Source organism: Pezoporus wallicus, unplaced genomic scaffold (genome assembly GCF_028554395.1).
Source record: "Pezoporus wallicus isolate ANWC-B61680 ecotype Strahan unplaced genomic scaffold, APGP_CSIRO_Pwel_v1 contig_13208, whole genome shotgun sequence".
Taxonomy (NCBI): domain Eukaryota; kingdom Metazoa; phylum Chordata; class Aves; order Psittaciformes; family Psittacidae; genus Pezoporus; species Pezoporus wallicus.
This window is the reverse complement of record NW_026635510.1, coordinates 83,568-108,686: the sequence shown is the minus strand read 5'-3', so window position 1 is coordinate 108,686 and position 25,119 is coordinate 83,568. Positions and strand designations below refer to the sequence as shown.

At 61.8% G+C, this 25,119-nt stretch overlaps 4 protein-coding genes across 10 annotated transcripts; 2 read left to right on the top strand and 2 right to left on the bottom strand.

Annotated features, from left to right (window-relative positions):
• Positions 1–691: 691 nt before the first annotated feature.
• On the bottom strand, positions 692–7,215 carry CSTF2 (cleavage stimulation factor subunit 2). 5 transcript variants are annotated; one of them, XM_057396667.1, is made up of 15 exons: positions 7,132–7,215; positions 6,929–7,007; positions 6,102–6,271; positions 5,664–5,800; positions 5,452–5,571; positions 5,201–5,356; positions 4,956–5,073; positions 4,636–4,698; positions 3,473–3,532; positions 2,753–2,894; positions 2,266–2,417; positions 1,701–1,978; positions 1,192–1,317; positions 942–1,068; positions 692–829 (listed from the first exon to the last, which is right to left on the bottom strand). In XM_057396667.1, the coding sequence occupies exons 1-14, from the start codon at positions 7,187–7,189 to the stop codon at positions 946–948; spliced, it is 1,782 nt and encodes a 593-aa protein (XP_057252650.1). In that variant the 5' UTR covers positions 7,190–7,215; the 3' UTR covers positions 692–829; positions 942–945. The 5 variants fall into 5 exon arrangements, with proteins under 5 accessions (XP_057252650.1, XP_057252651.1, XP_057252652.1 ...); XM_057396668.1 differs by having other exon boundaries at positions 4,956–5,022; XM_057396669.1 differs by lacking the exon at positions 3,473–3,532.
• Positions 7,216–7,656: 441 nt separating this feature from the next.
• Positions 7,657–10,959, top strand: TRMT12 (tRNA methyltransferase 12 homolog). Of its 2 annotated transcripts, none has more exons than XM_057396659.1 (8): positions 7,657–7,671; positions 8,029–8,151; positions 8,296–8,443; positions 8,539–8,711; positions 8,789–8,939; positions 9,018–9,127; positions 9,878–10,035; positions 10,109–10,959. In XM_057396659.1, the coding sequence occupies exons 2-8, from the start codon at positions 8,094–8,096 to the stop codon at positions 10,547–10,549; spliced, it is 1,239 nt and encodes a 412-aa protein (XP_057252642.1). In that variant the 5' UTR covers positions 7,657–7,671; positions 8,029–8,093; the 3' UTR covers positions 10,550–10,959. The 2 variants fall into 2 exon arrangements, with proteins under 2 accessions (XP_057252642.1, XP_057252641.1); XM_057396658.1 differs by having other exon boundaries at positions 8,522–8,711.
• An 840-nt stretch (positions 10,960–11,799) lies between these two features.
• Positions 11,800–19,349, top strand: SYTL4 (synaptotagmin like 4). 2 transcript variants are annotated; one of them, XM_057396666.1, is made up of 17 exons: positions 11,800–11,931; positions 12,540–12,702; positions 12,779–12,994; positions 13,473–13,582; positions 13,721–13,835; positions 13,988–14,095; positions 14,305–14,425; positions 14,511–14,598; positions 14,727–14,830; positions 14,910–14,996; positions 15,480–15,658; positions 15,784–15,886; positions 16,670–16,831; positions 17,524–17,629; positions 17,962–18,061; positions 18,464–18,672; positions 19,045–19,349. In XM_057396666.1, the coding sequence occupies exons 2-17, from the start codon at positions 12,593–12,595 to the stop codon at positions 19,185–19,187; spliced, it is 2,061 nt and encodes a 686-aa protein (XP_057252649.1). In that variant the 5' UTR covers positions 11,800–11,931; positions 12,540–12,592; the 3' UTR covers positions 19,188–19,349. The 2 variants fall into 2 exon arrangements, with proteins under 2 accessions (XP_057252649.1, XP_057252647.1); XM_057396664.1 differs by lacking the exon at positions 11,800–11,931 and having other exon boundaries at positions 12,384–12,702.
• A 765-nt stretch (positions 19,350–20,114) lies between these two features.
• On the bottom strand, positions 20,115–24,798 carry SRPX2 (sushi repeat containing protein X-linked 2). The gene is made up of 10 exons (XM_057396657.1): positions 24,184–24,798; positions 22,539–22,625; positions 22,252–22,443; positions 21,977–22,153; positions 21,482–21,608; positions 21,278–21,399; positions 21,013–21,192; positions 20,800–20,933; positions 20,602–20,723; positions 20,115–20,364 (listed from the first exon to the last, which is right to left on the bottom strand). Exons 1-10 carry the CDS (start codon positions 24,251–24,253, stop codon positions 20,184–20,186), a joined length of 1,392 nt encoding a protein of 463 aa, XP_057252640.1. The 5' UTR covers positions 24,254–24,798; the 3' UTR covers positions 20,115–20,183.
• Between the last annotated feature and the right edge of the window lie 321 nt (positions 24,799–25,119).

The following is a 25,119-nucleotide window of genomic DNA, read 5'->3' as shown; positions in this document are numbered from 1 at the left end:
GACCTGAGAGCAGCTCCAGTGCCTGAAGGGGCTGCAGGAAACCTGGAGAGGGGCTTGGGACAAGGGATGGAGGGACAGGCCAAGGGGAATGGCTTTAACCTGCCCGAGGGCAGACTGAGATGAGCTCTTAGGCAGAAGCTCTTCCCTGTGAGGGTGCTGAGGCGCTGGCACAGGGTGCCCAGAGAAGCTGTGGCAGTGTTCAAGGGCAGGTTGGACACAGGGGCTTGGAGCAAGCTGCTCCAGTGGAAGGTGTCCCTGCTCATGGCAGGGGTTGGAGCTGGATGAGCTCTGAGGTCCCTTCCAACACAAACCATCCCATGATCCAAATGCAGCTCACACAAAGGCAACAAATCCTGCTCCAGCATATGCAGGGAAGAGGGAAAACCACCCTCCCCGAGCAGGCTGGAGTGGTATCCGATTGCTGTATCACTTACAGGATAGAAAGCCGAGCTCCCCACCCTGCCCTTTGCTTACCCCCTGTGGAGAGCTGTGAACAGCATGGCACATCAGGAATCCATCCTTGCTCTGGTGCTGGGAGAAGAGAGGAAGGCGAGTGGTTTGTATTAGCCTGGATGCTCCCAGAACCGAACAGTCCCATTCGGCCTTCATGAGAGACCAAACAAGGCAACCAGAGACATGACTTTATTCAAACCCTCCTCCCACTTTATTTCAAACATTCATAAAATATACACATAGGAAAACACAAAGATGAATGGGAAAGGAAAATGTGAGGGGGGGAGGAGAAACCTCTCCCAAACGCAGCATCAGCTCAGACAGCAACGGGAAGCAGCTGCCATGGAGCATCACCTTCACCACACACCAGCCAGTGCTGCAAGAAGGAAGCAGAAGAGTGAGCCCAGCATTGAGAGGAACAACAGAGCCCCACTTTGAGCTCTGGTTCACTGAAGGGGAGCAGGCAGAGGCTGGGTTAAGGACATCACCTTGTCACGGTGCTCCTGTGGACTTCTGGATTTGCTCCTTCAGAATGAGGATGCTCTGGCGCTGCTCCGGGGGCAGCATGGCGATCTGGTCTGCTGTCAGCTGCAGAACCTGCATGATCAGAGCTGCCTGTGGGGACAGGGGACAGTCAGAGACAGGGTTACCAGAGCCAGGAATGGCTGCTCCCACCACCGTGAGGCACATAGGAAGTGCTGCTCCCAGTGTCTCACCCTTTCGCTTTTGGCCTCTCACCTTCTCGTGATCCTGGGGGGTGACCTGGCTCTGCCCAGGGCTAAAGCCTCCGGGCTGACCAGCTCCCTGGACTCCTGCTCCGGGAATGCCTCCTCCCTGCATGCCTGCCCCTGCCATGTTAGGAACCTGTGAGCGCAAGAGATGAGGTAAGGACCAAGGAGTCTCTGGACTCAGCCATGTGAATAGAGGAACATAAAGCAGATGATCCAATGGACGCCCTCATGGCCAGCCTGAAGACACCAGAGCATGAAGACACATGGGTTTTATGAACTCTCCTGCTCCTCCAACTCCTGCACATCAAAAGGAGGTGGAGAGGCCCAAGCCCTGTCCTGTCCCCAACAGATGGGCAGTGCCTGTGGAGATGGGTGGATGCCCTGACTCCTTAAGAGCCACCAACCAAAGGCTTGCACTGCCAGAGGTGCTGCTGCTGCAGGATGTGATCAATCCCCACCCAGCCCCTATCTACAAGACACCACCAGCATCCAACTGAGCAGAGGTGCTGTGTGTACCTGGCGGGGCCCCTGCGGGCCACTGGCTCCCATGCTAAGCGGCCCAGGACCCTGTATCCCACCAGGCATGGGGCCACGCGGGTTGGGACCAGGCCCTCGAGGCTCCAAGCCCCGTTGCTCCATGACCCTGGCCTCCATAGCCCTGGCTTCCAGCACTCTTGGCTCCAGCCCTCGCGCTTCCAGGGCTCGTGCTTCCAGGGCTCGTGCCTCCATCACCCGGGGCTCCAGCCCTCGTGGTTCCAATCCTCGTGGCTCCAGCCCTCGGGGATCTCTCCCAACTGCAGAGGAAAGACAAGGCAAGATGTTGGAGAAAGCAGTGATGCAGGGAGTGTGGAGCAAGTCCCCTACCTCCTGTGTCTGGGAGCTAGAAGGTGCAGGCCTTGGGGCAGAGGGGACATGCCTGGAAGAAGACTTTTACCCCATGGGACTGTCCCTCCTTGCCCTGGAGTCAGTTGTTCCACTGCCCAAACCCCTTCCTGTGTCTCCTGCTGGGGCAGTGGGCTCCATTCTGACTCCTTGTCTGTGCTCTTTAAAGCCACCCATTATTTCATGCCCCCTCTCTCACCTCGAGCATCCATCAAGGGCCCCCGCGGCTCTCCCATCAGTGGTCGGGGTTCTCCCATGGGTCCCCCCCTCATCTCATGAGGGGGGCCCCGGCTGTCATGCCCAGGCATATGGTGCATAGGGGCTCCTTGGTGGGGCGGCCCAAGGTAACCTCTGACGCAGAGAGACGAGAAGAGCAAAGCAGGAGGAGGAGAAAAAGCGAGAGAGTTGTGAATCAGACTTGGCTGGCTTGGCACGGCCTGGGCAGAGTGCTGGGATGTGCCCCCGAAGCCGGGCGCAGGGGAGGAGGGTGAGGCTGGCACAGGGACAGGCGCTGTGAGCCCCATACCACAGGGCTGCTGCCACCACCCCGGGGATGCCCCGTCCCCGGGGAATCGGGCCAGCCCCCATGGGCAGCACCACACACGGTGCCATCCCTGTCCTCAGCGAGAGGTCACCCTTGGGCAGGGGATGGTGCCAAGAGCTCCTCTCCTTCCCTCTCCCCTCACCTGGGCTCCACTTCTCCAGTGACTGAGAGCAGGGTCCCTCCGCGAGGGTCATTCGGGGCATCTCCCAAAAGGCCTCGGGGCGGCGGGCCACTAGCAGGTAGAGGTCCACGCTGCATAGGGGCCCTCGGGTCTGGCATGGGCACTGCCAGGGAGACACACAAGAGCTCGTGAGGATCTGCATGACCAGTGCGGTGCTGACACTGTCCCCCAGTGCTCTTGGGGTCTGGGGCAGCCCCACACTGCTCCCCTGGTGCGGGTGGGTGAGCCGTGCTGACTGCCAAGGGGGCAGCCCCTCACACAGGGCCACAGCGCACCAAAACCCCTTCTCTGGCTGCTGGCTTCATCCCTCTCTGGCTCTGCCTCAGGGTTCTTATAGCTCCAAGTGGCCAAACTAAGCATGGGTGCCCCCATGGCAAGCCCTACAAGCACAGGCATCAAAACCCTGCTGATGTGGGGCCAGGAGCAAAGCAAGACCTGGTAGTGAGGTGTCAAAGGGGGCTGGATCCTAAACAAAGGTGCTCTCAAGCAGGCTCCCCGTTTCTACTAGTGCCTGGCCCTAGCCTGTTCTCTCCTCCAGCCCCAGAGGACGCCTTGCCTCCTCCTCTCAAGCAGGGCACACAGAGGGACCTGGCAGCCCCTGAGCACAGCGGAGGGAGCGCTGCTCTTTGCACACTCCACACGAGCTCCATGGCAGCAGGGAGCAGGCGGATACTGGGATACCTTGAACGCGCTCGATAGACGCAGGCCTGGCAGGTCCCACGGGCGAGAGCTGCAGGTTCCCTGGGCAAGCAGCAGGAAGAGAGGGAGAAGAGCAGACACGTAAATAGTGTATGCACACATGCACTCAGCTCTGGGACAGTGCAGGGTCACCTCCGCTCCTCGAGTCCCCTAGGAAAACCTATGGGGATGCTCATCTGGCTTGATCAACCTCTTCCACTACAGGTGTGACAGACTGCTTGGCACAACCCTTCCCTCACTCACTGTGTGACATGAAAGGCAAGAGGACATCCTGCTGAGACAACGGGCATGCTGCAGGGCCATGCTGTGCCCCACGATGCACAGCCAGCTCCTGCCCCTGCTCACAGCTCCCCACAGCACTCCCCAGTGCCAGCTTTCTGCCTGCTCCAAACCTTCTGGGTTCCAAGAACTACCTGGTTGCTCTCAGGAAGATGGTGCCCACCCCAAAGAAAACAAAGAGTCCAATGCCCCTAAGACCAGAGGGGCTCAGAACAGGTTCCTTGAAACAAGGCCTATGATACAAGTCAAGGCAACAGGAGTGTCAAGTGCCTGCGTGCCTCATTACTGGGAGAACGGGAACCCGGCGGGTGCACCGTAAGGAATCCGGCTGCGGGGCTGGGCCGTACAGACCGTGCCTGCGGAGGGAAAGGCAAGCATCATTCCCTGGGAAGTTCCCTGCCAAGCCTCGCCCTCTCGGTGCATGCAAAAGCGAGGGCCCAGCTCCCTCTGCCGGGCACGGCGACGCGGCTGCAGCTCAAGCTGCTTCCCAGCACCCAGGCAGCGGAGGAGCAGGACAGGGACCAGAGAAGGGCAAGCTCTGCCTGCCTGCACAAGCACAGGGACAGACACGGGCTCACAGAGAGGTGGAAAACACAGGCATGTCCCCCTCGGTGGGCTCTGCAGGGGCTGGCAGCTCTCCTGGCTTCCAGAGCACAACATGGCACAGAACAAAGTGGTGTGTGTGTTGTTGGGGAGCAGGAGAGCTGGTGCCGCAGCCTTGCGCCTAAGCGAACAGACGCAGGTACAGGGATGGGAAGGCTGCAGGGAGCTGGCAGGGGCTCTTGGTGCAGCTCTGCTCAGCATCCATAGCCCGGGCCTCACTGGAGGCTCACAGGGCACACAGCACTGACCCATGTGCGTTTTACCTTGTCCACGCTCCAATGGGACAGGTCCTCCACCTGGCATCCCAACCTGCGGCTGCATCCCACCTGAGGGGGAACAGGAAGAGATCAGAGCCCTCCTCAACCATCCCTGCGCTAATATCAGACTCCTTTGTCCCCAAATACCTTCCCAATCCCGGGCAAGGATCTGGAGGTTTACTTGAACACAGGGATAAGCCAACTCTCTGGACTGCTGCTGGCAGCAGCCACAGCCACAACACACAGTATGGGACTACGTGTGCTCTCATAGAGCCAAGCCTCTGGCTATGGGGGGGGTCTGTCTTCAGGACCCATTCAGGACTCACCTCCTGGAGCCATGGGCCCGGGGCCCTGCACAGCGGCTGCCATCTGTCCTGGGGCTGGCACTCCTCCCTGCATGGGTGGCTGCATCAGAGGGGGAGCGCCGTTCACGTGCATCCCACCCTGCCCAGAGAGAAACCAGAGCTCAGGGAAGCCCCAGCAGCCAGGCACAGGCCCCCCAGCTGGGAGAGCTGGAGCTGGCAATGCCCAGCTCTGCCCTGCACAGCTCGTGCATTGCGTAGGCTCTTACTATGGGCTGTGGCTGGGACGAGGGGGTATTCTGTGGGTTCAGCTGCGCGTTTGGCCCTGGCCCAGGCCCTGGTCCTGGTCCAGGTCCTGGCCCTGGCACTGCCTGCTGGTTGCCTGAGATCAGAGGAGGAACGCTGGTCTGGCGATGCAGGATTTTCTAAGGGCAGAAGAAGGAGAAAGGAGTTTTCTTCCACCCTCAATGGGCTGCCACCAATATCCAACCAACCCTGGACAAGGCAGCAAGGGACAAACCAGTGCTATCTCTGGGTCCACGATCCTCATGACCACTTGGGCTTGCAGCAGGGCATAAGCCAGCTGGGGGTTCTGCAGCAGCATGTTCCTGGCTTCCTGGGGGCTGTTCTGGACACACAGCTGAGAAGACACACGAGATCAGAGCTCCAGCAAGACACAAGGGCTGCAGCCATGACAGAAGCTGTGCTCATAGGGTGCAGCCTTCCACTCACCTTCATCTGCTTCATGAGCTCAAACATTTGCTCGGGTGGCAGGCTGGCTACCGCCCGGCTGATGGATTCAGGGGCATCTTCAGGATTGACAGGGTCCCCGTAGGGTGACTCTATGATGGGTGCGCCTGTCCCCAAGCCTGCAATAGAGTTCGTGACCTCCTATGGCAACATGAACTGTCTGTAATGGTCTCATCAGAGGGGAAGCCCCACACCATCATAAGGGAAGCAATGAAAACAGGATCATCTGGGAGAGAAAACAGCCGAGGCCATGCATCCCTCTGCAAAACTACTTGCTGCATCGCTTGGAGCAGGCCAGCTCTGTGAGCCTGCTTCCATGAGTCTCTCTGCCGGCTCCATGGAAGAGGCACATATGTAATGCTGAGAAGGGCAGGCCCAGCACGGCAGCAGTGCCCTCTCCAGCACAGAGCTCACACTCACTCTTTAGCTCCTCCTTGTTCTTTTCGCTGGCGGCGTTGTCGACGCGCAGGGCCCTGCCGCTGAACTCGCGCCCGTTGAGGTTCCGCATGGCGCTGAGCGCTGTCTCCTGGTCCTGGTACTCACAGAAGCCATAGCCTTTGGGTTTGCCTGTCTCCCTGTCATACACCAGCCTGGCGAGTGAGGAGGAGAGAACCACACCGCTGAGGGCAGTGCAGGCACCGAGCATTGCCCACCGCTCCCCAGGGCTTGAAAAGGGATGTTGGGGTGCACCATGCAGGAGCGAAGGCATCGGAGTCAGGTCAAGCCCTAACTGAGAGCCAAAAGCCTCCTGGATCCGGCCTGATGGCTGTTTCCAAAGCCCCAGTGTCAGAAAAGCCACCAGCACAAGCCCTGTGCTTCCCATAACCCCACAAAGGCAACTTCTGGGGACACAGAACCGGACTGGCTGCTCCTGGAACTCCCAAACCCTTCACTGAGAGCTCTCTGAAGCCTGGTGCCGAGACAAGAAAACATCCCTGTGGAGCAATCCCATCCCTTTGCACAGAGCCTCAGCAGGACCTAAAGACTTACCTGCCCCAGCTCCGCGCCACCAGTGCCTCCAGCCTGGAGACCCCATGGAATCACTGAACAATTTGGGTTGGAAAGGGCCTTAAAGCCACCCAGTTCCACCCCACCACCACGGGCTGTTGTGCTAGGGTCGTTATGCCCTGCATCCCTAGGGAACCCCGGTGCAGGACCTCACTGCCTGGCCCCCCGCAGCCTCAAGGCCGCGCCGCTCCGCTGTCACCGTCCCCTAAAGGAAGCGCGGAGGGAGCCGCCACCCTCACCTAAAGCTGACCACGGGCCCGACCTCCGAGAAGATGTCCTTGAGCTGCTCCTCGGTGGCTTCGTACGGGATGTTCCCCACTGCGGGACACAGACAGCGGGCACCGGTCAGCGAGGGGGGCGACCCCGGGCCCGGCCGGTCCGCTCGCCCCAACGCCCGCCCTCATCCCTGCCCCTATCCCTGCCCCGGCCCCGCGGCGCTGACCGAACACGGAGCGCAGGGAGCGGTCCACGGCCGGGTCCCGCACCGACAGCCCCGCCATGGCGCTGCAGGGTCCGGCACCGCAACCGGCCCCCCGCTTCCGCTTCCCGCCGCAGCTCACGTGGAGGCGGCGGTGTACCGGGGAAAGCGAGCCGGCCGGAAACACGGTAGGAGCGGAGCGGGCGGGATACCGGGATGTTGGGGTACCGGGATGTTGGGATACCGGGATGTTGGGGTACCGGGATGTTGGGATAGTGGGATGTTGGGGTACCGGGATTTTGGGGTACCGGGATGTTGGGATAGCGGGATGTTGGGATACCGGGATGTTGGGATACCGGGATGTTGGGGTACCGGGATGTTGGGATAGCGGGATGTTGGGATACCGGGATGTTGGGGTACCGGGATGTTGGGATAGCGGGATGTTGGGATACCGGGATGTTGGGGTACCGGGATGTTGGGGTACCGGGATATTGGGGTACAGGGACACTGGGCCGAGGGGCGCTGGGTCCTTGCGGAGCCCTTCCCGGGACACCCTTACACGAGGTGTCGGCTCCCGGGGCAGCCCCGCGGCCATAGCAATCCAGCCCCGGCACCGGCCCTAGGACGGAGCCTTCCGGGTATCCCACCCCCGGTATCGCATCCATTGGTACGTCAGCCCTTATCCCCCGGGAATCCCACCCCGGTGCACCCCATCACTCGGGCACCCCATCCCAGCAGGTACCCCACCACCTGGCACACCCCATTCCATGCAGCACCCAATCCCCATCCCCTCCCCAGAGGATCCCATCCCCTTGGGTACCCCACTGTCCCTGTCACGGGCTGCTCTCCAGGGCAGCCAAATCTTGCATGGCAGTGACAGGGACCCTGGCTCTCCATTGCAGCCTGTGCCCTTTTGATAAGCAGCCACATCCCTGCCGGCCGGTGACATCCTTCCATCCTGGGGCTTGGCAGGATGGAGACCATGGATGCCCCCGTTCCCATCCCTGCACTGGCCACAGAGCCACGGTTCGCCCAGCGCCTCAGGTGAGCCTGGAGGGGGGAATGAGGAGCCCTGTGTCTGCTCAGGGTGCAAGCGAAGGGGGCCAGCCCCACGCCCGGGGGTCTCTTCCCTGCAGTGGGGGGAGGCTGTGGGTCTGGGGAGGACCTATCCATGCCTTGGCCTTGCAGGGAGCATCTGGAAGCGGAGCAGCTCCTGGACAAGCGCTACCAGCTGCAGGAGGTGCCGGGGGGCCATGTGGCACTGCCCGTACTGGAGGAGAAGCTCTCCCTGCAGAGCCTGCCGCAGGAGATGCCCTGTGAGCTGGTCCGCATCCAGGTTGGGACAGCCCCTGGATGGGGCAACCCCCTATAGGATGGGAAGGTCTCATCCCCACGTGCCCCATCCCTCCCGCAGGATCCCACCCCCTCCAGGGCACTCCGCCGGCAGACGCCTGCCCAGAGGCTGCGGGATGAGCTGCGGCGGCTGCTGGGCGAGAGCTGGTCGGAGGAGCTGGAGCGAGATGTGCCCCGCGCCTGGCAGCGCCACGGGGACCTGGTGCTGCTGAGCGAGGACAGCCTCAGGGCTGCGCCCTGGGAGCAGCTGGGTAAGGGGGACGGGGTCTGCCGGCCCCATCCTGCCTGCAGCGCTCTTCCCAAAGCTCCCGGGATGGATGTGCTGCAGGTCCGGTGCTTTGGGAGACGGTGGCATCAGCGCTGGGTGCGCGGCGGCTGGCCAGGAGAGGACGGGTATTGGCAGGCGGGATGCGGTCCCCCAGTGTCACCCTGCTGCTGGGCCAGGACCCCTGGGTGGAGCACGTAGACAATGGGATCAGGTAGGGCAGGAGCTGCGGTGCAGGATGTGGCCCCTGCAGGGAAGGAGCTGCCCTCACCGGGTCCGTGGTGTCTCCCAGGTACACGTTTGATGTGACCAAGTGCATGTTCTCGCCGGGCAACATCACGGAGAAGCTGCGGGTGGCATCGCTGCCCTGCGCCGGGGAGGTGCTGGTGGATCTCTATGCAGGTAATGGAGGGGTTTGGCAGGGCAGAGAGCAGTGGTGCGGGGACCCGTGGCATCCAGGTGGATGTGGAACTTCATTTCCAGTCTGGATTGGAAAAATACCCAGGCTTAGAGCTCCTGCATGGTCTGTGAGCCCTCAGTTAACTTGGCACTGCTGTCCCTCCTGTGTCCCCGGTGCCTTTGAACAGTTCAGATGACCTTGCACTGCTGTGTACCTAGTTCTGGTCATGGGAATCAGGTGGATCCAGGGGAAAGATTTGCCCTCATATCATTTCTGAAAGGCTCCTGAACCTGTATGGATACACTTTCATGTGTATGGATACACTTTCATGAAGGAAAGGAACTTCAGATATTCCAGTTCCACCCCCTGCCACAGGCAGGGACACCTTCCACTAGAGCAGCTTGCTCCAAGCCCCTGTGTCCAACCTGCCCTTGAACACTGCCAGAGATGGGGCAGCCACAGCTTCTCTGGGCACCCTGTGCCAGTGCCTCGGCACCCGCACAGGGAACAGCTTCTTCCTTATATCTAACCTGAACTTCACCTGTTTTAAGTAAAATAAGCTTCTGTGTAAATAGGACAGAGTTTGTTCTTGAGGAGGAGGGAGGGATGAATTTCCATTCCCCAGTGTCTGGGCTTGTTCCTACCCGGAGCAGACCAGGTTCAGAGACCCAGGGTGTCAATCACATCCCACCCTGCCCCAGGGGAGGTGCCTGGACCCTTCCCTCAGCTGCTGCCACCTCCTGCCCCCCCAGGCATCGGCTATTTCACCCTGCCCTACCTGGTTCACGCGGCAGCCGCCTTTGCCCACGCCTGTGAGTGGAACAGCCACGCCGTGGAGGCCCTGCGGAGGAACCTGGTGCTGAACGGCGTGCAGGACCGCTGCCATGTGCACCATGGGGACAGCCGAGAGGTGAGTGCTGCCCCCAGCCACGGACCCCATCCCTGCACTGTATCCCCTCACCACCCCTTGTCTCTCCTTCCAGCTGGAGCTGCGGGACGTGGCAGACAGGGTGAACCTGGGGCTCATTCCCAGCTCGGAGGAGGGCTGGCCGGTGGCATGCCGCGTCCTCAAGAAGGCCACGGGTGGTGTTCTCCACATCCATCACAACGTGGAGTCTGTCCCAGCAGGATCCAGCCCTGATGGAGGAGCACAGCACCCAGCAGAGGGTGGTGGGAAGGAGAAGCAGAGGGCCAGGATCAGACCTGAGTGGGAGAGATGGGCTGAAGCCACAGCATCACGGATCCGGGGGCTGCTGGCAGAGCTGCATGGGCAGTCGTGGAGAACCAGCATCCTGCACATCGAGGCGGTGAAGTCCTATGCACCCCATGTGCATCACCTCGTGCTGGACCTCGAGTGCCGGCCAACACTGCTCACAGAACCCACTGCCAGCTCCCCCATCACTCCAGATCCCACAGGACGGTGATGCCGGAGCACGGGTGGTGGGAGATGCCACCACTGCCTGCTGATAGCTTGGATGTGCTTTGCATCCCCTCGTTCCCAGTGGCAGTGCCTTGCGGTGGCACCAGAGAATGCACTCCCATGGGATATCCCTCCAGGAGCCATATCCAGGCTGAGGATGGAGCAAGCTGGGGCTGAGAGCGCTCCAGTCCTGCCCATCACTGCCTTGGACACATGGTGGCACTTTCAGCTCCATTTTCACGCAGGAGAGAGCCACAGGGTTAAATAAATGCTGGATTCCTGCTGCTTTTCATTTCAGCAAGTCAGGGACAGGCATTGTGTCTCCATTACCAATGTGCTTTTTCAGTGTACTGGAACCAGGTCTGTTCATCTCGGTTTCTTCTCGTCTTTCTGCAGAAATAAGGATGTTTCTTACCTCTTGTGTTGGTGTCCATTTAAAACATGAACACTGGTGCCAGTGTGGGGGTATGGCCTGAGGAGGTTGAGTCTTAGGGTGCTGTGTTCTGGGCCTGGGGGAACAAAGTCTCTGCTCTCAAGCTCTACCTGTGAGCGCAAAGCCCTCTGTGTGAGCCTTGTGTCTGTACCTGCGTGACAGAGAAGCCTCCATCCCTGAGGGATCTCCCCCAGGCCCTTTGGTGTCTCGGTGCATCTTCCCCTATGTAGATGTCCCATCCCCTCCTGCAGCACTGGGAACCTCTGTCCTAGGGCAGGGATCCCTGGGATGCAGCCAGCGTGTGGGCAGAGCCCTCTCGTCTGCTTTGGGGCTGCTCCCAGCTCACTCCCACACCCTGCATGCCAAGAAGCCACCTTCCCACGCTGTGAGCCCCACGCCTCGTCCTGTTTCCCTATTGCCTGTGCCGCTGCGAGCACAAGGAGCCTGTTAGGAACCACATCTGCCCACAAAGGACAAGGACAGAGACTGGAGCCTTGCAGGGAGGCCGTCCCCTGCTGCGGGCAGGGCTTGGGGACACCGTGGCCGTGGTGCTCGGGTCTCAATCCACAGCCTGCTGTCGTGCAGGGCACCCCGGGGACCCCGAGGGGCAGTTCGGGTGGCTGTACCCTTCGTACCGGCCTGTGTGCGCTCTCTGGGAGGAGCTGCCCTCACATCGGGCTGCGTGCAGGGGAGCAGCGGGGGCAGCGCGCCCCGCTCCAGGCACCGAGCGGGCCGTGCCGGGGGGAGCCGTCCCCGGGGACCCGGAGCTGTGCCCGAGGGGAGGCGGCTGCTGAGCCCCAACCGCGGGGTTGGACGCGCCGGGCGCCGCCTCCCGCCCGGGCCGCGCCGTCGGTGCCGGAGGTGCGGCGGGTGCGGTGCCTTTAAGGAGGCGGCACCGCCCTCTCCCTTCCCTCCCCGCCGCTGCCGGGAGGCGCCGGCCGGAGCCAAGGCAGGTACCGGGGGAGCGGGGTGGGGGGGGAGTGTTCCCTTCCTTCCCGTCCCGGTCAGGCTCGGGGCTGCCACCTGTGCCCGCCCCGGCGGCCCGGGTCGGTGTCGTCGTTGTTTCCCGGTCCCGTCCCTTCGCTCCTCTTGCCCCCGGGCTCGGCAGGAAGGTCCCTCCCATCGGGCTCGCTAGCAGCCGCTCCCAGCCGCCGTCCGTGCCTCGGTTCACCGCTGCCGTCGGGTGTGCAGAGACCCCCGGGTGGGCGCTCCGGGACCGGCTCCGTCGGGGTGGGCGCTGCGGTGCGGAGCCCGGCCGGATCCTGCCCCCGCCGCCCCGGGTGTGTGTGTGTGTGGGGGGGGGGTGAGTGGGTGCAGCAGCCCGGGGCAGCTCTTCCCCCTCTGGGCCGTACTGGGTCCCGCAGAGCCGGCTGAAGTCAGCGGGGCTGGCGGGCGGCCCGCGGCAGCGCCGTGCCCTGGGCAGGGCCGGGAGGCGGCTGGGTGCGGGCGCTCGGGGCTGGGAGGAGGAGGCAGCCAGCCCTGCCCCGGCTGCGGGCACCGGGGCACCCGGCGGGGCTGCGAGCCGGGATGCGGCTGTGCTGAGAGCGGGCATTGCTCCCAGTACGGACGCGTCCGGATACTGCTGGTTGAGAGCGAGCGGTCCCGGGCGGAGCGATGTCGGAGGCCGTGGATCTGTCCTTCCTGTCGGATGTGGAGAAGGATTTGATCCTGCAGGTCCTGCAGCGCGATGAGGAGCTCCGCAAAGCGGAGGAGAGGAGGATCAGGTGAGGCTGGGGCCGGACCTTGCTCCGAGGGGCCGTGGGGGCCGTCGCGGCTCTGACACTGCTGGGGTCCGAGCAGGCGTCTCAAGAACGAGCTGCTGGAGATCCGTCGGAAGGGGGCCAAGCGCGGCAGCCAGCGCTATAGCGAGCGGACGTGTGCCCGCTGCCAGCAGAGCCTGGGCCGGGTCAGCCCCAAGGCCAACACTTGCCGGGGCTGCAACCACTTGGTGTGTCGGGACTGCCGCACGTACGGCCCCAACAGCGCCTGGCGCTGCAAAGTCTGCTCCAAGGAGGCGTGAGTACCCGGGCTGGGACTGCTGCATGCCCCTCCTGGCCCCACTTACCCCAGCTTGATACCCCGTGGTCCTTGCCTACCCCTGCTCGTCTTCTTCAGTGCAGGGCAGATGTCTCTGCTGTCACTTCCCAGGGTGGGCATCCATGGTTGGGTGATGGAGAGCTGGGTTGTGACCCACTCTTGGGTCTTCATGCCATCCTGTTCCTTTCCCCCCCTTACTTTACTTCAGCATACCCCCCGTGCCCCTTGTCATCCTGTGTTTAGAGCACCCTAGGTCCTTCCTCTTGGCTGTTCTTGTCCTATAAACCCCATCTTGCTCCCATGTTTGCTGGCAATGTAGCTGGGTCCATCATCTGCCCAGTGCATCATCACCTGCTGAATGTGCCCACTGTGATCATGCTCTCTTTGCCTGGTGGCAGCACTGAGGGTGGTGTTGGGGTGCCCCCCTCCCCACCCTCACTGCCTCCCTGCCCTGCAGCGAGTTGAAGAAGACAACAGGCGACTGGTTCTATGACCAGAGGGTCAACCGCTTCGCCAACCGCCTGGGCAGTGACATGGTGCGGCTGTCCCTGCGCCACAAGGCAGCAGGTAGGGGTGCCACAGTCGTGCCTGCTCCTGCATCCTGGCCCTCTGGATGCTCCAGCTTTCCCTGGTTGGCTGGGAGCAGCTCCTGCTCCAGGCGATGGGCTTGGTGCATTGGTTCTCCTGATGCCTCTCTCCTTCCAGCCAACAAAAGGGAGACCGTGGGACAAACCCTCCTCCAGAAAGCCCAGCTTGGGGAGCCCAAAAGCTCCTCCCCAGTGCAGAAGCAGAGCCCCCCAGCACCGCGGGAGGGGCCCAGGTGAGGATCCCGCTGTCTGCTCTGCTTGAAGCCCCAGGCATCTGCCACAGGGATGGGAGCGATGCTGCTTGGCTCGGTGTTGGCACAGCAGCTCCCTCTCAGTCCCTCCTCCTCGCCAAACAGGACATACCTGTGGTTTGGTTTGTCTGCAGCTTGTTTCCAGATGCCTCAGACCCTCGGGATGGCAAAAGCGACACAGAATCCATGGAAAACATGAGCCTGGATAGCTACAGACCGAGTCCTGGTGGGCTGGGAGGCAGGTGAGGGGCTCCCTGGGTGGGTTGGATAAGGACCTTTATATGGAGTGTGGTTCTCCCAGCCTAGTGAGGGGGAGCTGGGCTGAAGCCTGTCTGTAGGCAGGCAGGTCCTGTGCTCCAGGGAGCTTGTGGGGAGATGGCACATCCTGGCCAGCCCTTGTTCTCCCAGCTCTGCCCCTGGCCTGGGACAAACCTTTCCATGTCCTCCACAGGAGTAACTCCCTGGAGAGAGCCGCCCCTCTCCGAGATGGAAAACAGGTTCCTGCACCAGCAGGACCTGCTGCCTCCAGCCTGACCCTCCCTCTCCACTCCAAGCACGTGTTCTCCGGACGGGTGCGTGCCCTGTGCTGGCTGTGGGACCGGGATCCCCATGGGATGCCCATCCCTGCCCGGCTCTGACGGGACCTGTCCTCTGCAGGGTGCTGCCGTGGGGAGCCGCAGCAGCGCCTTGGATGAGCACGAAATGATGTTCAAGAAGAACCCACGTCGGGTGGTGAGGCCGGCGGGTGAGCGCTGTGTGCGGTGCAGGGGGGTTTAGGTGCTGGCATGGGTGGTGGGCTTTTGGTGCAGGTGGGAGCAGCAGGGCTGTGCATGTCCCGCACCACTGCCTCCCTCCTCCCCATCCCTTGTGCAGATTACACCAAGTCAGTGATCGATCTGCGCCCCGAGGACTTTGTGGGGGAAGGCAGCACTTTGGGGGACAGGAGCAAGTCGGTCCCAGGCCTCAACACAGAGCTGGTGAGACCCTCATCATGCCATGGAGCTGGCTGCCTGGCTGGTGATGCTCCCCATGCATGGCTGGTCCATCTCCTTGCAGGAGGAGGAGGAGGAGGACATTGATAACCTGGTGGAGATCCACCGGCAGAGGGTGGCCCGGGGCAGCCTGCGCAGCGGCACCTCCTCCGTGAGTCATGGAATCATAGAATAAACCAGGTTGGAAAAAAGCTTTAAGATCATCGAGTCCAAACGTCACCCCAAGGCCATCACTAACCCATGTCACTGAGGGCCTCATCTACGTGGTTTTGAGCACTTCCAGGGATGGTGATTCTACCACTACCCTCAGCAGCCTATTCCAGAGTCCCCATGGCGTGGGGCCATGCTCTGCTCTGCTCTGCTGCAGGAAGAGTTGATGGAGAAGGGGAATGGGTGTGAGGGAGGCAGGGTGGGCAGCCTCTGGGCTGCATGGACAAGAGATGTGGGTATGGGGGCTTGAAGGGAATCAAAACAAGGAGACCCAGCTCTTCTATGGAGCCTGCATGCGATGGGATGCACTTAGCATCCATTCCCAACCACGGGGATGAGGGTGGCTGTGCAGAAGAGGCCTTGCTGAGGATGAGGAGGGACTATGAGTGATGCTGCACTGGCTCAGCCCTGCTGTGTCTTCCAGAGCACACTGGGGAGCATGGTCAGCATTTACAGTGAGGCTGGGGACTTCGGCAGCGTCGCGGTCACTGGGGGGATCTCCTTCTCCTTGAGCTACGAGCAGAAGACGCAAACCCTGTTCATCCACGTGAAGGAGTGCCGCCAGCTGGCCTATGGGGACGAGGGCAAGAAGCGCTCCAACCCGTGAGAGCTGTGGGGTGATGGCTGGGTTGGGGAGGGCTGTCTTGGCGGGGCAGGAGGTCTGGGGTTGCCCTGGGAGGCTCGGCGGGTCAGCTGTGGTGAGACCTCGGTGCTGTTCCTCCCATCAGGTACGTGAAGACCTACCTCCTGCCTGACAAATCCCGGCAGGGGAAGCGCAAGACAACCATCAAACGCAACACCATCAACCCCCTGTACAATGAGCTGCTCAAGGTGATGGGGATAGCTGTGATGCGGGCTTTCAGCCCTGGGGATGCTGCTGGACCAACCAGGGGAGGGATGTGCTCCAAACCGTGGCGGGGTTGGCTCTGCAGAGGACCCATATCCAAACACCCTGAAGGCTGGGAAGACCCACTCGGGACTCTGATGGGGCTGTGGTGTCAAGCCCTGGGGCCGTGGTGGGGTGGAGGTGCAGATGTGGATGTGGTCACAGGCTGCCTTCCTGGTCCTGTGGCAACCCCCAGGGCTTGGTTCTGCTTACCCTGTGCACTGCTTTCCATGGACAAGGCTCCTGGACCCACTGCAGGAAGGTTGCAGTGGTTGGAGGGAAGCAGCGTGGCTGCTGGGGCAGAGATAAGGCAGTTCTGAGCCCAGAGACACACGGTGCTGCCCTTCACCATCCCCACTGCAGCCTCCATAAGGTGATAGGACTGGCTGGCTCCATGCTTGAGCCTGGCGGCGCATCCCTAGGGAGGCAGGGATGGAAAGTGGGAATTAGTTTGGTTCCCAGGCTCCTGCAGCCCTGTGTTTGCTGAGGTTTCACCACCTGAGGCTCGGCGGCCTGGCAGAGCTCTTCTTGTGGTGGGATGGGGTGGGATGGCTGGATGCCATGAGCCCTGGTCCTGCCTCTGTATGGGCTCTGGGGAGAGCATGGTCTCCTGCACCACTGCCCCAGCACTTTGAGGTTGGGAAGGATGACAAGCATCCTGTGTGCACCCATCGCTCCTGATGCGTGCGCTCAGGCTGCTCACAGGGCATCTCCTGTCTCCCTCCTAGTACGAGATCCACAGGTCCCTGCTGCCCGAGAGGACGCTGCAGTTCTCGGTCTGGCACCACGACCGCTTTGGCCGCAACACGTTCCTGGGTGAGGTGGAGGTGCCGCTGCACGCCTGGGACTTCCAGAGGCACCTGGAGGAGTTCCTGCCCCTGCACGGCAAGGTGCTGCCCTGCGCCCGCAGCATCCCTCTGCATCCCTCTGCCCGGGGCGGTGCGGAGACCTCGGTGCGGGATGCAGGGGGATGCGGGAGCTGCCAAAGGCTTGTTTCAAGTCAGACCCTTGGGGAAGTGAAGCCCCCAGCAGCAGGCAGCAAAGCTGTCATAGGACATAAGGGCAGAGAGGCCCCCTTCTTTTCCTCGCTAAGTCCCCTGTGTGATGCTGTGAAGCTTGTCTCTGCTCCATCAAGTATTTCCATGCTGTTTCCTGGCTCTGCCCCAACTGGGAGGAGTTGGAGCCAATGCGGGGAAACAAATGGTGGAAATTGGCCTGGACATCCTGCTGTGATTCCAGAGCAAAGCAGGGATGGCCTTACTGCAGCTCCCTGGCAACAGACGCTGCTGCTGGGCTTGAGGCTGGTTCTCTGGACCAACTCATAGTGTGGGCTCAGTTTTGGGATGTTGGGGCTTGTGGAAACCCCTAAACAGGGTTTCTTAAGGGAAGTGATGGAGCCAAAGAAGGATCCCAAAGTCTGAGCTGGTGATGCTGTGGATGGTCCATAGGCATTTGTACCAGCTAAACCACATCTAGGAGAGGCCAGGCCCTTTGGCACAGCATGGGGAGGTGCTGCAGGCAGGCCAGACCACCACCATGTCCACTTCACCCTCCAGCAGTGTTTAAGTCTTTCTCTTTGCAGATTGGGGTGGATGCTGCTGGCCTTCACCAGTACAAGGGGGAGCTGGTCGTGTCCATGAAGTACATCCCATCTCCCAAGCACCCTGTGGCTGGGAACGGCAGGAAGGGTGAGTGCTGTGGATCAATGTGTAGTGTGTGGGACCTGCTTGTGGCCACGAGAGCTGGGTCTGGGCGGGTTTCTTGCATGGTGCCACTGCAGCCTTCCCTTCTGCTGTGCTTGCAATGATGCTTTGGGTCGGGGCAGACCTGGCTGTCCTCAGGCTGGCCGAGTGGTCCCAGTGCCTTCATGGGGCTGGACCAGTTGTCTGCCATCACCTCATCAGTAAGGGATGGATCTAGCTGGGATCTGTGCCTGAGTCTAATGTGTTCATCAAGACCTTGCTAGAAAGGTGGTGGAAATGAGGGTTGATTGATTGTTGCTGTGGTGGGCTTTTCCCAGGCAAAACAGGGGAAGGTGGTGAGCTCCAGGTCTGGATCAAAGAAGCCAGGAACCTCACGGCTGCCAAATCCGGGGGGACCTCAGACAGCTTTGTCAAGGGGTGAGTGTGGTTCCTGGATGGGCACTGTGCTCCCTGGCTGCACCCCAGGGCACTTCCCAGCGCTGCTGTGGGGATGTGGGGAGGGCAGGGACTCTGCTGTCTGCCCAGAGGGAAGATGCTCCTGGTACCAAATCCCCTGGGTTCTGCTGGTTGAGAGGTGATGGTGGGATACTGTGTGCAGGGCAGGGCTCCAACTGCCACCACAGCCACCAGGCAGCATAGCTGGGATGAGCAGCCCCTGGTCCTTGCCCTCGCCCATCCTTAGGCTGCTTGCAGCCTGCTGAGGAGCTTTAGAGGAGGCAGAGCAGAGCCCCAGCCCCTTGCAGTGGTCCCTGTTCCCAAGCCCTGTGAGGGAAGGTGGGCTCAGGCCATGCTGCTAAACCCAAGGGGCTGCTTCCCCAGCTACCTCCTGCCGCACAAGACCAAAGCCTCCAAGAGGAAGACGCCGGTGGTGAAGAAGACCCTGAACCCTCATTACAACCACACCTTCGTCTACACCGGCATCAACCCCGAGGACCTGCAGCACATCTGCCTGGAGCTGACGGTCTGGGACAGGGAGCCACTGTCCAGCAATGACTTCCTTGGGGGTGTCCGGCTTGGAGTGGGCAATGGTGAGGAGCCCTGGTGTCCATCAAACCATGGGGACAGGGATCCCTGGGTCCCATCAAACCATGGGGATGAGGAGCCCTGGTGTCCATCAAACCATGGGGACAGGGATCCCTGGGTCCCATCAAACCATGGGGATGAGGAGCCCTGGTGTCCATCAAACCATGGGGACAGGGATCCCTGGGTCCCATCAAACCATGGGGATGAGGAGCCCTGGGGCCCATCAAACCATGGGGATGAGGAACCCTGGGGTCCATCAAAGCATGGTCACGAGGAACCCTGGGGTCCATCAAAGCATGGGCACAAGCAGCCCTGCCTGGGGCTGCCTCGCTGCAGGCAGGGGCAGTGATTTCTGCCGACATCCATCCTTCCCACAGGCATGAGCAATGGGCAAGCTGTGGACTGGATGGACTCCACGGGCGAGGAGCTGAACCTATGGCAGAAGATGTGTCAGTACCCGGGCTCGTGGGCAGAGGGGACGCTCCAGCTCCGCTCCACCATGGCCAAGCTGAAGCTGTAGGCACTGGGACTCAGGAATACAGTCACTGTATGGCCCAGCAGAGCTGCCAGACGTGGGTTGTTCTGGTTTATCCTTACGCTTTAATAAACATCACCTCTAAACAGGCTCGGGCAGAAAGTCTTCTTGGCCCAGCTTTGTTTAAAGGGTTCTCCTTTTGTCTTAGGCTTTGCAGCAGCTTTCAGGCTGAACTGGAGTCCTTGTGGACCCTCCCTTTATTTCCCCGCAGGCAGAATGCTTTGGGATGTGGTTGGGTTTTTAGTCCTTTCCATTCTTCTTCCTCCCACCCCCTGGGTTTCACAGTCTGCTCCCTCCTTGCCTTCTCCTGCCGACTGCTTGCAGGACTGGGGCAGCCCTGCACATCCCAGCCCTGGCTGGGGATGATGATGGTGTTGGAGACGGCCAGGATGGAGCCACGCAGGGTCACCTGGGGATGGTGTTCCCCAGGAAGCATTCATTCCCAAGCCTGTCCTCAACACACCTTCTTCCAGCACTGACTTTTAATAACAAATATGTTTATTTCAAGTTAATTCTATTGCCAGAACTCTTCCCAGGAAGGGTGCCTGTAGCTGGTAAGGGGAAGCAAGGGGCAGGGTGAGATGTTGAGCCCTTGGTGGGCTGCTGCTGGCTGTGCTGAGCGTGGGGCTGTAGCTTTGAATACAGACTTTATGGCAGGACCCTGCCCAGCAGGGCTGACCCAGGCCATAGGGAGCGGGTTCAGCTTGTGCACGGGGTGAGGATGATGATGGTGAAGCTGCTCTATTAGAGGCTATTTATTGCCCTGCCTGTCCCCCCTGCCCTGGCGTTGAGCAGAGGCCCTCCAGTGTCTCCCACCAAGGTCCTGGTGAGCCACCCCACCTACAGCACATGGCCCCAGCCGTGCTCTGTGCCAGAGCATCGGGCACGGGGCTCCCCTTCCCTGCAGCTCCCTGCTCCTCCTCTGCAGTGGGCGACAAGGAAAGCAGGAAGGGAGGTGTCCGAGGGGGTCCCATCGCTGCCTCAGTCGCAGGGGTCCCCGCTCTGCGCCCGCCGCGCCGCCTCCTGCTCGCTCAGCAGGTAGGTGTCGATGAACACAAAGAGCTCGTCGGGGTTCACGGGGCGGATGTAGCGTTCCCGGTCCATGCCCCCCTTGTCCAGCAGCACCGCGTTGAAGTGGGAGCGGGTGAGACGCAGGAACTGCCTGAGGGGGTGCAAGGGGAGCTGGGATTAAGGCTGGAGGGGGGGTGCATGGAGGGCTGAGCCTGCCCACCCCATCCAACAATGCTTGTGTTCTCTGGGGGTGTTGGCTCCCATCGCTTCCTCAGGTCTGGGGATGCTGCATTCAGACCTAATGGTGGTGCGCAAGCCCCTACAGCACAACAGGTTGGAGCTGGGTTGGTTTGCCCACAACCAAGGTAAGGGATGGCTCCCCCCTCACCTGAGCTCCTCAATGATGCCAGGGGAGAGCCGGTGCTCCCGGATGCGTCCCACCTCGTGCGGCAGCTGCCCCACCAGCTCCACAGTGGTGACGTGACGCAGGTCCAGCCCGCAGGCAGCTTGCTGTGGATGGGAGGGGTGATGGTGATGGGCTGCTGGAGTGGAGGTGGGAAGGGGGGCAGCGGGAGAGTCTCCTCACCTGCAGCATGGACATCTGCATCTTGTAGTAGCGGTTGGAGGGGTCGGGGGCTGAGATGATGAGGAGACGGCGCTTCTCATGGAACTGGTCCAGCAGGCTGGCGGCCGAGCTCACATCCGTGTTGATCTGCATGGCTGGGGCGAGAGGGGAGCGTGTGGGGAGGGTTTCACCCCCTCGCCCCTTCCCCATCCCTTCACCCTGCCCCACACCTACGTGCACAGATGGGCTGGGAGCCCGTCCACTGCTGTGTGGACTGGCAGACCCGCAGGGAGGTCCCCACGCGCTCGTAGCCCCCATCGCACTGGTACTCGCAGGTAGCCCCGTAGTTGTTGCCGTCGGAGGTGCAGGAGAGGTGCCCATTCTGCGGGGGCTTCAGCACAGGGCAGCGCCTCACTGCGGAGGGGAAGGCTGTGGTGAGGGCTGGGGGCGATGGGGCATGGTCCCAGCTATGGGGTGAGGAGCCTGGGGATGGCTTCACCTTGGACACGGATACTGAACTTGCAGCTGGCTCTGTTGTAGGCCTGGTCATAGGCTGTGTAGCGGATGATGTGCTCTCCTTCAGGGAATTCCGAGCCGGGCTCCAGGCCCCGCAGCATCACCCTGCATCCAGCAGATGGGTTTCTCCATCAGTGGTACCCAGCACAGTCCATAGCCAGCAATGCCCGCAGCATCTTCACCTCACCTCTTGATGATGCCATCCGCAGAGTCCTTCACACGGGGGGGGTCCCAGTAGACGATGGCAGTCAACTTGCCAGGCTCGGCTATGCGCTCCCGGGAATCCGGGCAGCGGATCTTGGGAGGCTCTATGTCTGCCCACAGGGACGAGAGGCAGTCAGGGAGGCTGTGAGTGCTGGGGCTGGGCTGTGAGAGCTGGGTACCAGTGCTTGGACACCCCAGGGTGCTGTGCTCCAGGATGCATAGCACAGGCATCCTAGAGTCAGCAAGACCTGCTGTGGAATGCCTCAATCCTGGACCAATGTGCCCTGCACTACCCATGCTTTGGGAATAACAGCGCCTCTGGGAGCATCACTGATAGGGACCCAAGTACACGAGGTGCAGGAGCTGGTACCTAGCAATACCTGGGTGGGATGTGGAGGTGATACCTGCAGCACCCCAGGGATGGAGGTGACCTCTCCTTGCATGCATGGCGCTGTGAGGACAGAGGGTGAGAATTTACCTACACAGACTGGCTCGCTGCCGCTCCAGCGCCCATCCTCCATGCAGACCCGGCTCCGGTCCCCCTCCAGCTGATACCCGGGGAGGCAGGAGTAGTCACAGCGAGAATCCATCTGCACCCCGGCCGAGCACACGTAGGAGCCACGCAGCACCGCGGGCAGCACGTGGCACCGGATCTCTGCCATGGACAAAGCCAAGAGGGGAGGGAGGAGGGGAGCGGTTCCCGGGCCATACCCGAGGGCAGGGCACGCACTGGGGATGCCGGGGCTCACTCACGTCGGCAGTACGCCATCCCGGACCAGTGGCGGCTGGGCAGGCACTGCACGGCGCTGGGCCCCACCAGCCGGTACCCGCGGGCACAGCTCAGCTCGCAGCGGGTACCCAGGGTGCTGCGGTAGGAGCCGCCGCGGGGCGAGTAGCAGGTGGCATCGCCGCGGTGGATGCTGAGCGTGGCGCACCACTGCGGCACTGCGGGGCAGGAGCCAAGTGAGGGGGGTACCCGGCCCCGCGGTGACCCAGTGTGCCCGTGGGGAGCCCCGAGGGATGGGTTGGGGTGAGGGTACCTCGGTGGTAGTCCAGGGCAGGCTCTGGGGGCACGTCCTCCGTGTACACCTCGTTGGTGTGGCTCTCGGAGGGGTAGTAGCCAGACCCTGGGGAGGAGGAAAGAGATAAGGAGGCTGCTGTGCCATGGTTTGTGGTTGAAGCAGCACCCAGGTGATGATGCCTCCATGCACCCCCCGGCACTGAAACATCCCAACGAGAGATTCCCGTCCCTGTCCTGCTGCTCCTGGGGCTGCTAGCAAGGGTTAAGCCTGGCAGACAGTGAGCCCAGTCCCCAGTGACACTGTGTGTGCTGGCACCGGCTGCAGACTAAACAGTGGCAGGAGCCGTGGTTATGGCAGGAAACAGGCACTGGCACAGAGCGGGCTGGCACCGACCCCTGGCTTTGCGCTGCTGGGAAGTGCTTCCACCCGCTCCGTGGCACCATCCAGCATCCCAAAGGAACAGAGCTGCCCCCTCATCCCAGTGGAGCCCCTGGCCAAGGTGAGGGATGCTGCAGCCTCACCGCTCCCATCAGGGAGCATGAAGCTGCTGGAAGGGCTGGCCTCACACCACCCATGGCCCCAGGGATAGGGGGAGGACAGCCTTGCACCATCCTCATGTCCCCCCATGGGCCAGGGACCAGCAGGCAGGGGCCGAGGGCTTTGTCCTCCCCTTCGGCGCCGCAGCAGCCACGGCATTCCCCAGCTCTGAGCTCACGTTTCCGCTCTGTTTCCGCTGGCCCCCTCCTCGACATCATCCATCCCATCCCATCCCATCCCACCGCGCTCCCTGCTCCCGATGGGTTGGGAGAGAAGGGACCCCGGGTAAAGCAGCAGCCCTGCTGTGGCTGCAACTCCCCTTCACCCTGCTCCAGGCTTTAGGAAGGGGATATCCCCTGAGCCCATTCCCAGCAGCAGCCCCGGGGAGGAAACTCCATTACAAATCTTTCCGACATGAACTTTATTATGGAGCGATTCCCTGCTGCTTCCCACAAGCTCCATGAAGTTGCCCACTCGTTCCCACAAGCCTTTTATCCCAATGTGCTTCCCACGCTGCCTTGGGGAGCGGAGGGGACCGGGGCAGGGTTGGCATCCATGGGGCTGGTGGTGGGGATGTCAGTGACCCCCCCCAAGCAAGGATGCTTCCTGGGGGGCTACCGAGCCCCTCACCAGGGCTCTATGGATGGATGACGCCGTGTCCCTGCAGGCAGATGTGCCATTTCACTGCGACGTTCCCCTTCTGTTCCTTCTCACCTGGGGACACTGGGTAGGAGCATCCTGAGCCAGCGGTGCTGGCATAATGGCAATTGGATGGGAATGGGATAGGGATGGGAGCAGGGAAGGGGGAACCCCCCCAAACAGGACAAAGGCATTGATCCCTGACCCCGCTGTGGGACTGAGTGCTTGATCCAAGCAAACATCTGCATGCGATGTCCCGTGGGAGCAGGGGGTCAGCGGGAATGCTGCACGCACGATGCAGGGCTCGTTTTACTCCTCTCTGGGTGCCTCCCAGCACCCGCTCTGCTCCCCCACAGAGCCCCATACCCCACAGGCACCGCTGCTCTCCCCGTCACCCACACCCTGCTCCCCTCCCTCCATCCCCACTGCGAGCCCCCGATGGGAGCAGGACCCCGCAGGCTGCATCCCCATGGAGCCCAGCACTCACCTTCATGCCACGTGGATGACACCAGCCTGGCCAGGACAACCAGCAGGATGGGGGCCGCATCCTGCGCCATGCTGAGGGCCGTGCAGGGCTGGGGGCAGGACCAGGGCCCTGCTGGCTGCGCTCAGCAAGCCTACTTCTCCCCTCTGCTGCCCGTCCCGAGCATTCAAAAGCCGTGAGTCAGGCCCAAAACGATGGGATTGTTAAAAATAACAAGTCCCAGGATCTCCCGTTTTCCAACGCACCTCCGGCTTCTCCCGGGCTTTGGAAGGTTGCGGGATCCTTTCACTTCTCAAGCAGAGCCAGGAGCCTGTTTGGACACAGGGGAGAGCCCAGCCTGTGCCAAGCTCCGGGAATGGGGTTCCGGGATGCTAAAGATGAACCCCTGGGATTCAGGACCCTTTGTGCTAGGAGGCAGGGAGAGCCCCGCTGCAGCCGCGGGCTCCGAGCGCGGTCCGGAGGCAAACGCTTCCAGCTGGGAGCTGTTTTCCAGCTGAGGTTCAGCCCCGCGGCGCAGAGGTAATGAAGCACGGTCCTTAGGACCCGAGTCCATGGGGCTGGATGGGAGGAGGCAGCCGCTGCCTGGGGTTTGGGGTCTGGAGCACGGTGATGAGGGCGGGAGAGGGATGAGCCTGGCATGGGCAGGTAGAGCTGGCGTGGGGAGGAGGGGGGGGGGGGGGGGGCTCTGTGTGAATGCACTAATTATGTGGCAGCCAGCAGTGTAATTAACAGCACAGCTGGCCTGGCAGCGGGGGAGGCAAGAGGCCATGTGTGGGGACACCCCCGGGGAGGGGATGGGGTGCCCGCCCTATGGTGGCTGCTCCGGCTGGTCCCTGCTCTGCTGGGGGGGACATACGGGATGGAGCGGGGGGCCATGGTGGGGTTGGGTTGTATCGGCAGTGGTGGGGCAGGAGGGCAGGGAGTGGGGGCATGGGGCAG

Bases quoted from the DNA above. Each gene is read 5' to 3' on its own strand.
- CSTF2 (XM_057396667.1), bottom strand. From the start codon at position 7,189: ATGGCGGGGCTGTCGGTGCGGGACCCGGCCGTGGACCGCTCCCTGCGC. The intron at 6,272-6,928 runs GTGAGGGTGGCG...CTCACTCGCCAG, and splicing joins GGGCCCGTGGTCAGCTTTAG to GCTGGTGTATGACAGGGAGA. The intron at 3,533-4,635 runs GTAAAACGCACA...CTGCTTGCCCAG, and splicing joins CCCATTGGAGCGTGGACAAG to GGAACCTGCAGCTCTCGCCC.
- TRMT12 (XM_057396658.1), top strand. From the start codon at position 8,081: ATGGAGACCATGGATGCCCCCGTTCCCATCCCTGCACTGGCCACAGAG. The intron at 8,152-8,295 runs GTGAGCCTGGAG...TTGGCCTTGCAG, and splicing joins CGGTTCGCCCAGCGCCTCAG to GGAGCATCTGGAAGCGGAGC. The intron at 8,940-9,017 runs GTAGGGCAGGAG...GGTGTCTCCCAG, and splicing joins CACGTAGACAATGGGATCAG to GTACACGTTTGATGTGACCA.
- SYTL4 (XM_057396666.1), top strand. From the start codon at position 12,593: ATGTCGGAGGCCGTGGATCTGTCCTTCCTGTCGGATGTGGAGAAGGAT. The intron at 12,703-12,778 runs GTGAGGCTGGGG...GGGTCCGAGCAG, and splicing joins GCGGAGGAGAGGAGGATCAG to GCGTCTCAAGAACGAGCTGC. The intron at 16,832-17,523 runs GTGCTGCCCTGC...TTCTCTTTGCAG, and splicing joins TCCTGCCCCTGCACGGCAAG to ATTGGGGTGGATGCTGCTGG.
- SRPX2 (XM_057396657.1), bottom strand. From the start codon at position 24,253: ATGGCGCAGGATGCGGCCCCCATCCTGCTGGTTGTCCTGGCCAGGCTG. The intron at 21,609-21,976 runs GTAAATTCTCAC...CCCTGTGGGCAG, and splicing joins CAGCGAGCCAGTCTGTGTAG to ACATAGAGCCTCCCAAGATC. The intron at 20,934-21,012 runs GTAGGTGTGGGG...CTCTCGCCCCAG, and splicing joins CTCCCAGCCCATCTGTGCAC to CCATGCAGATCAACACGGAT.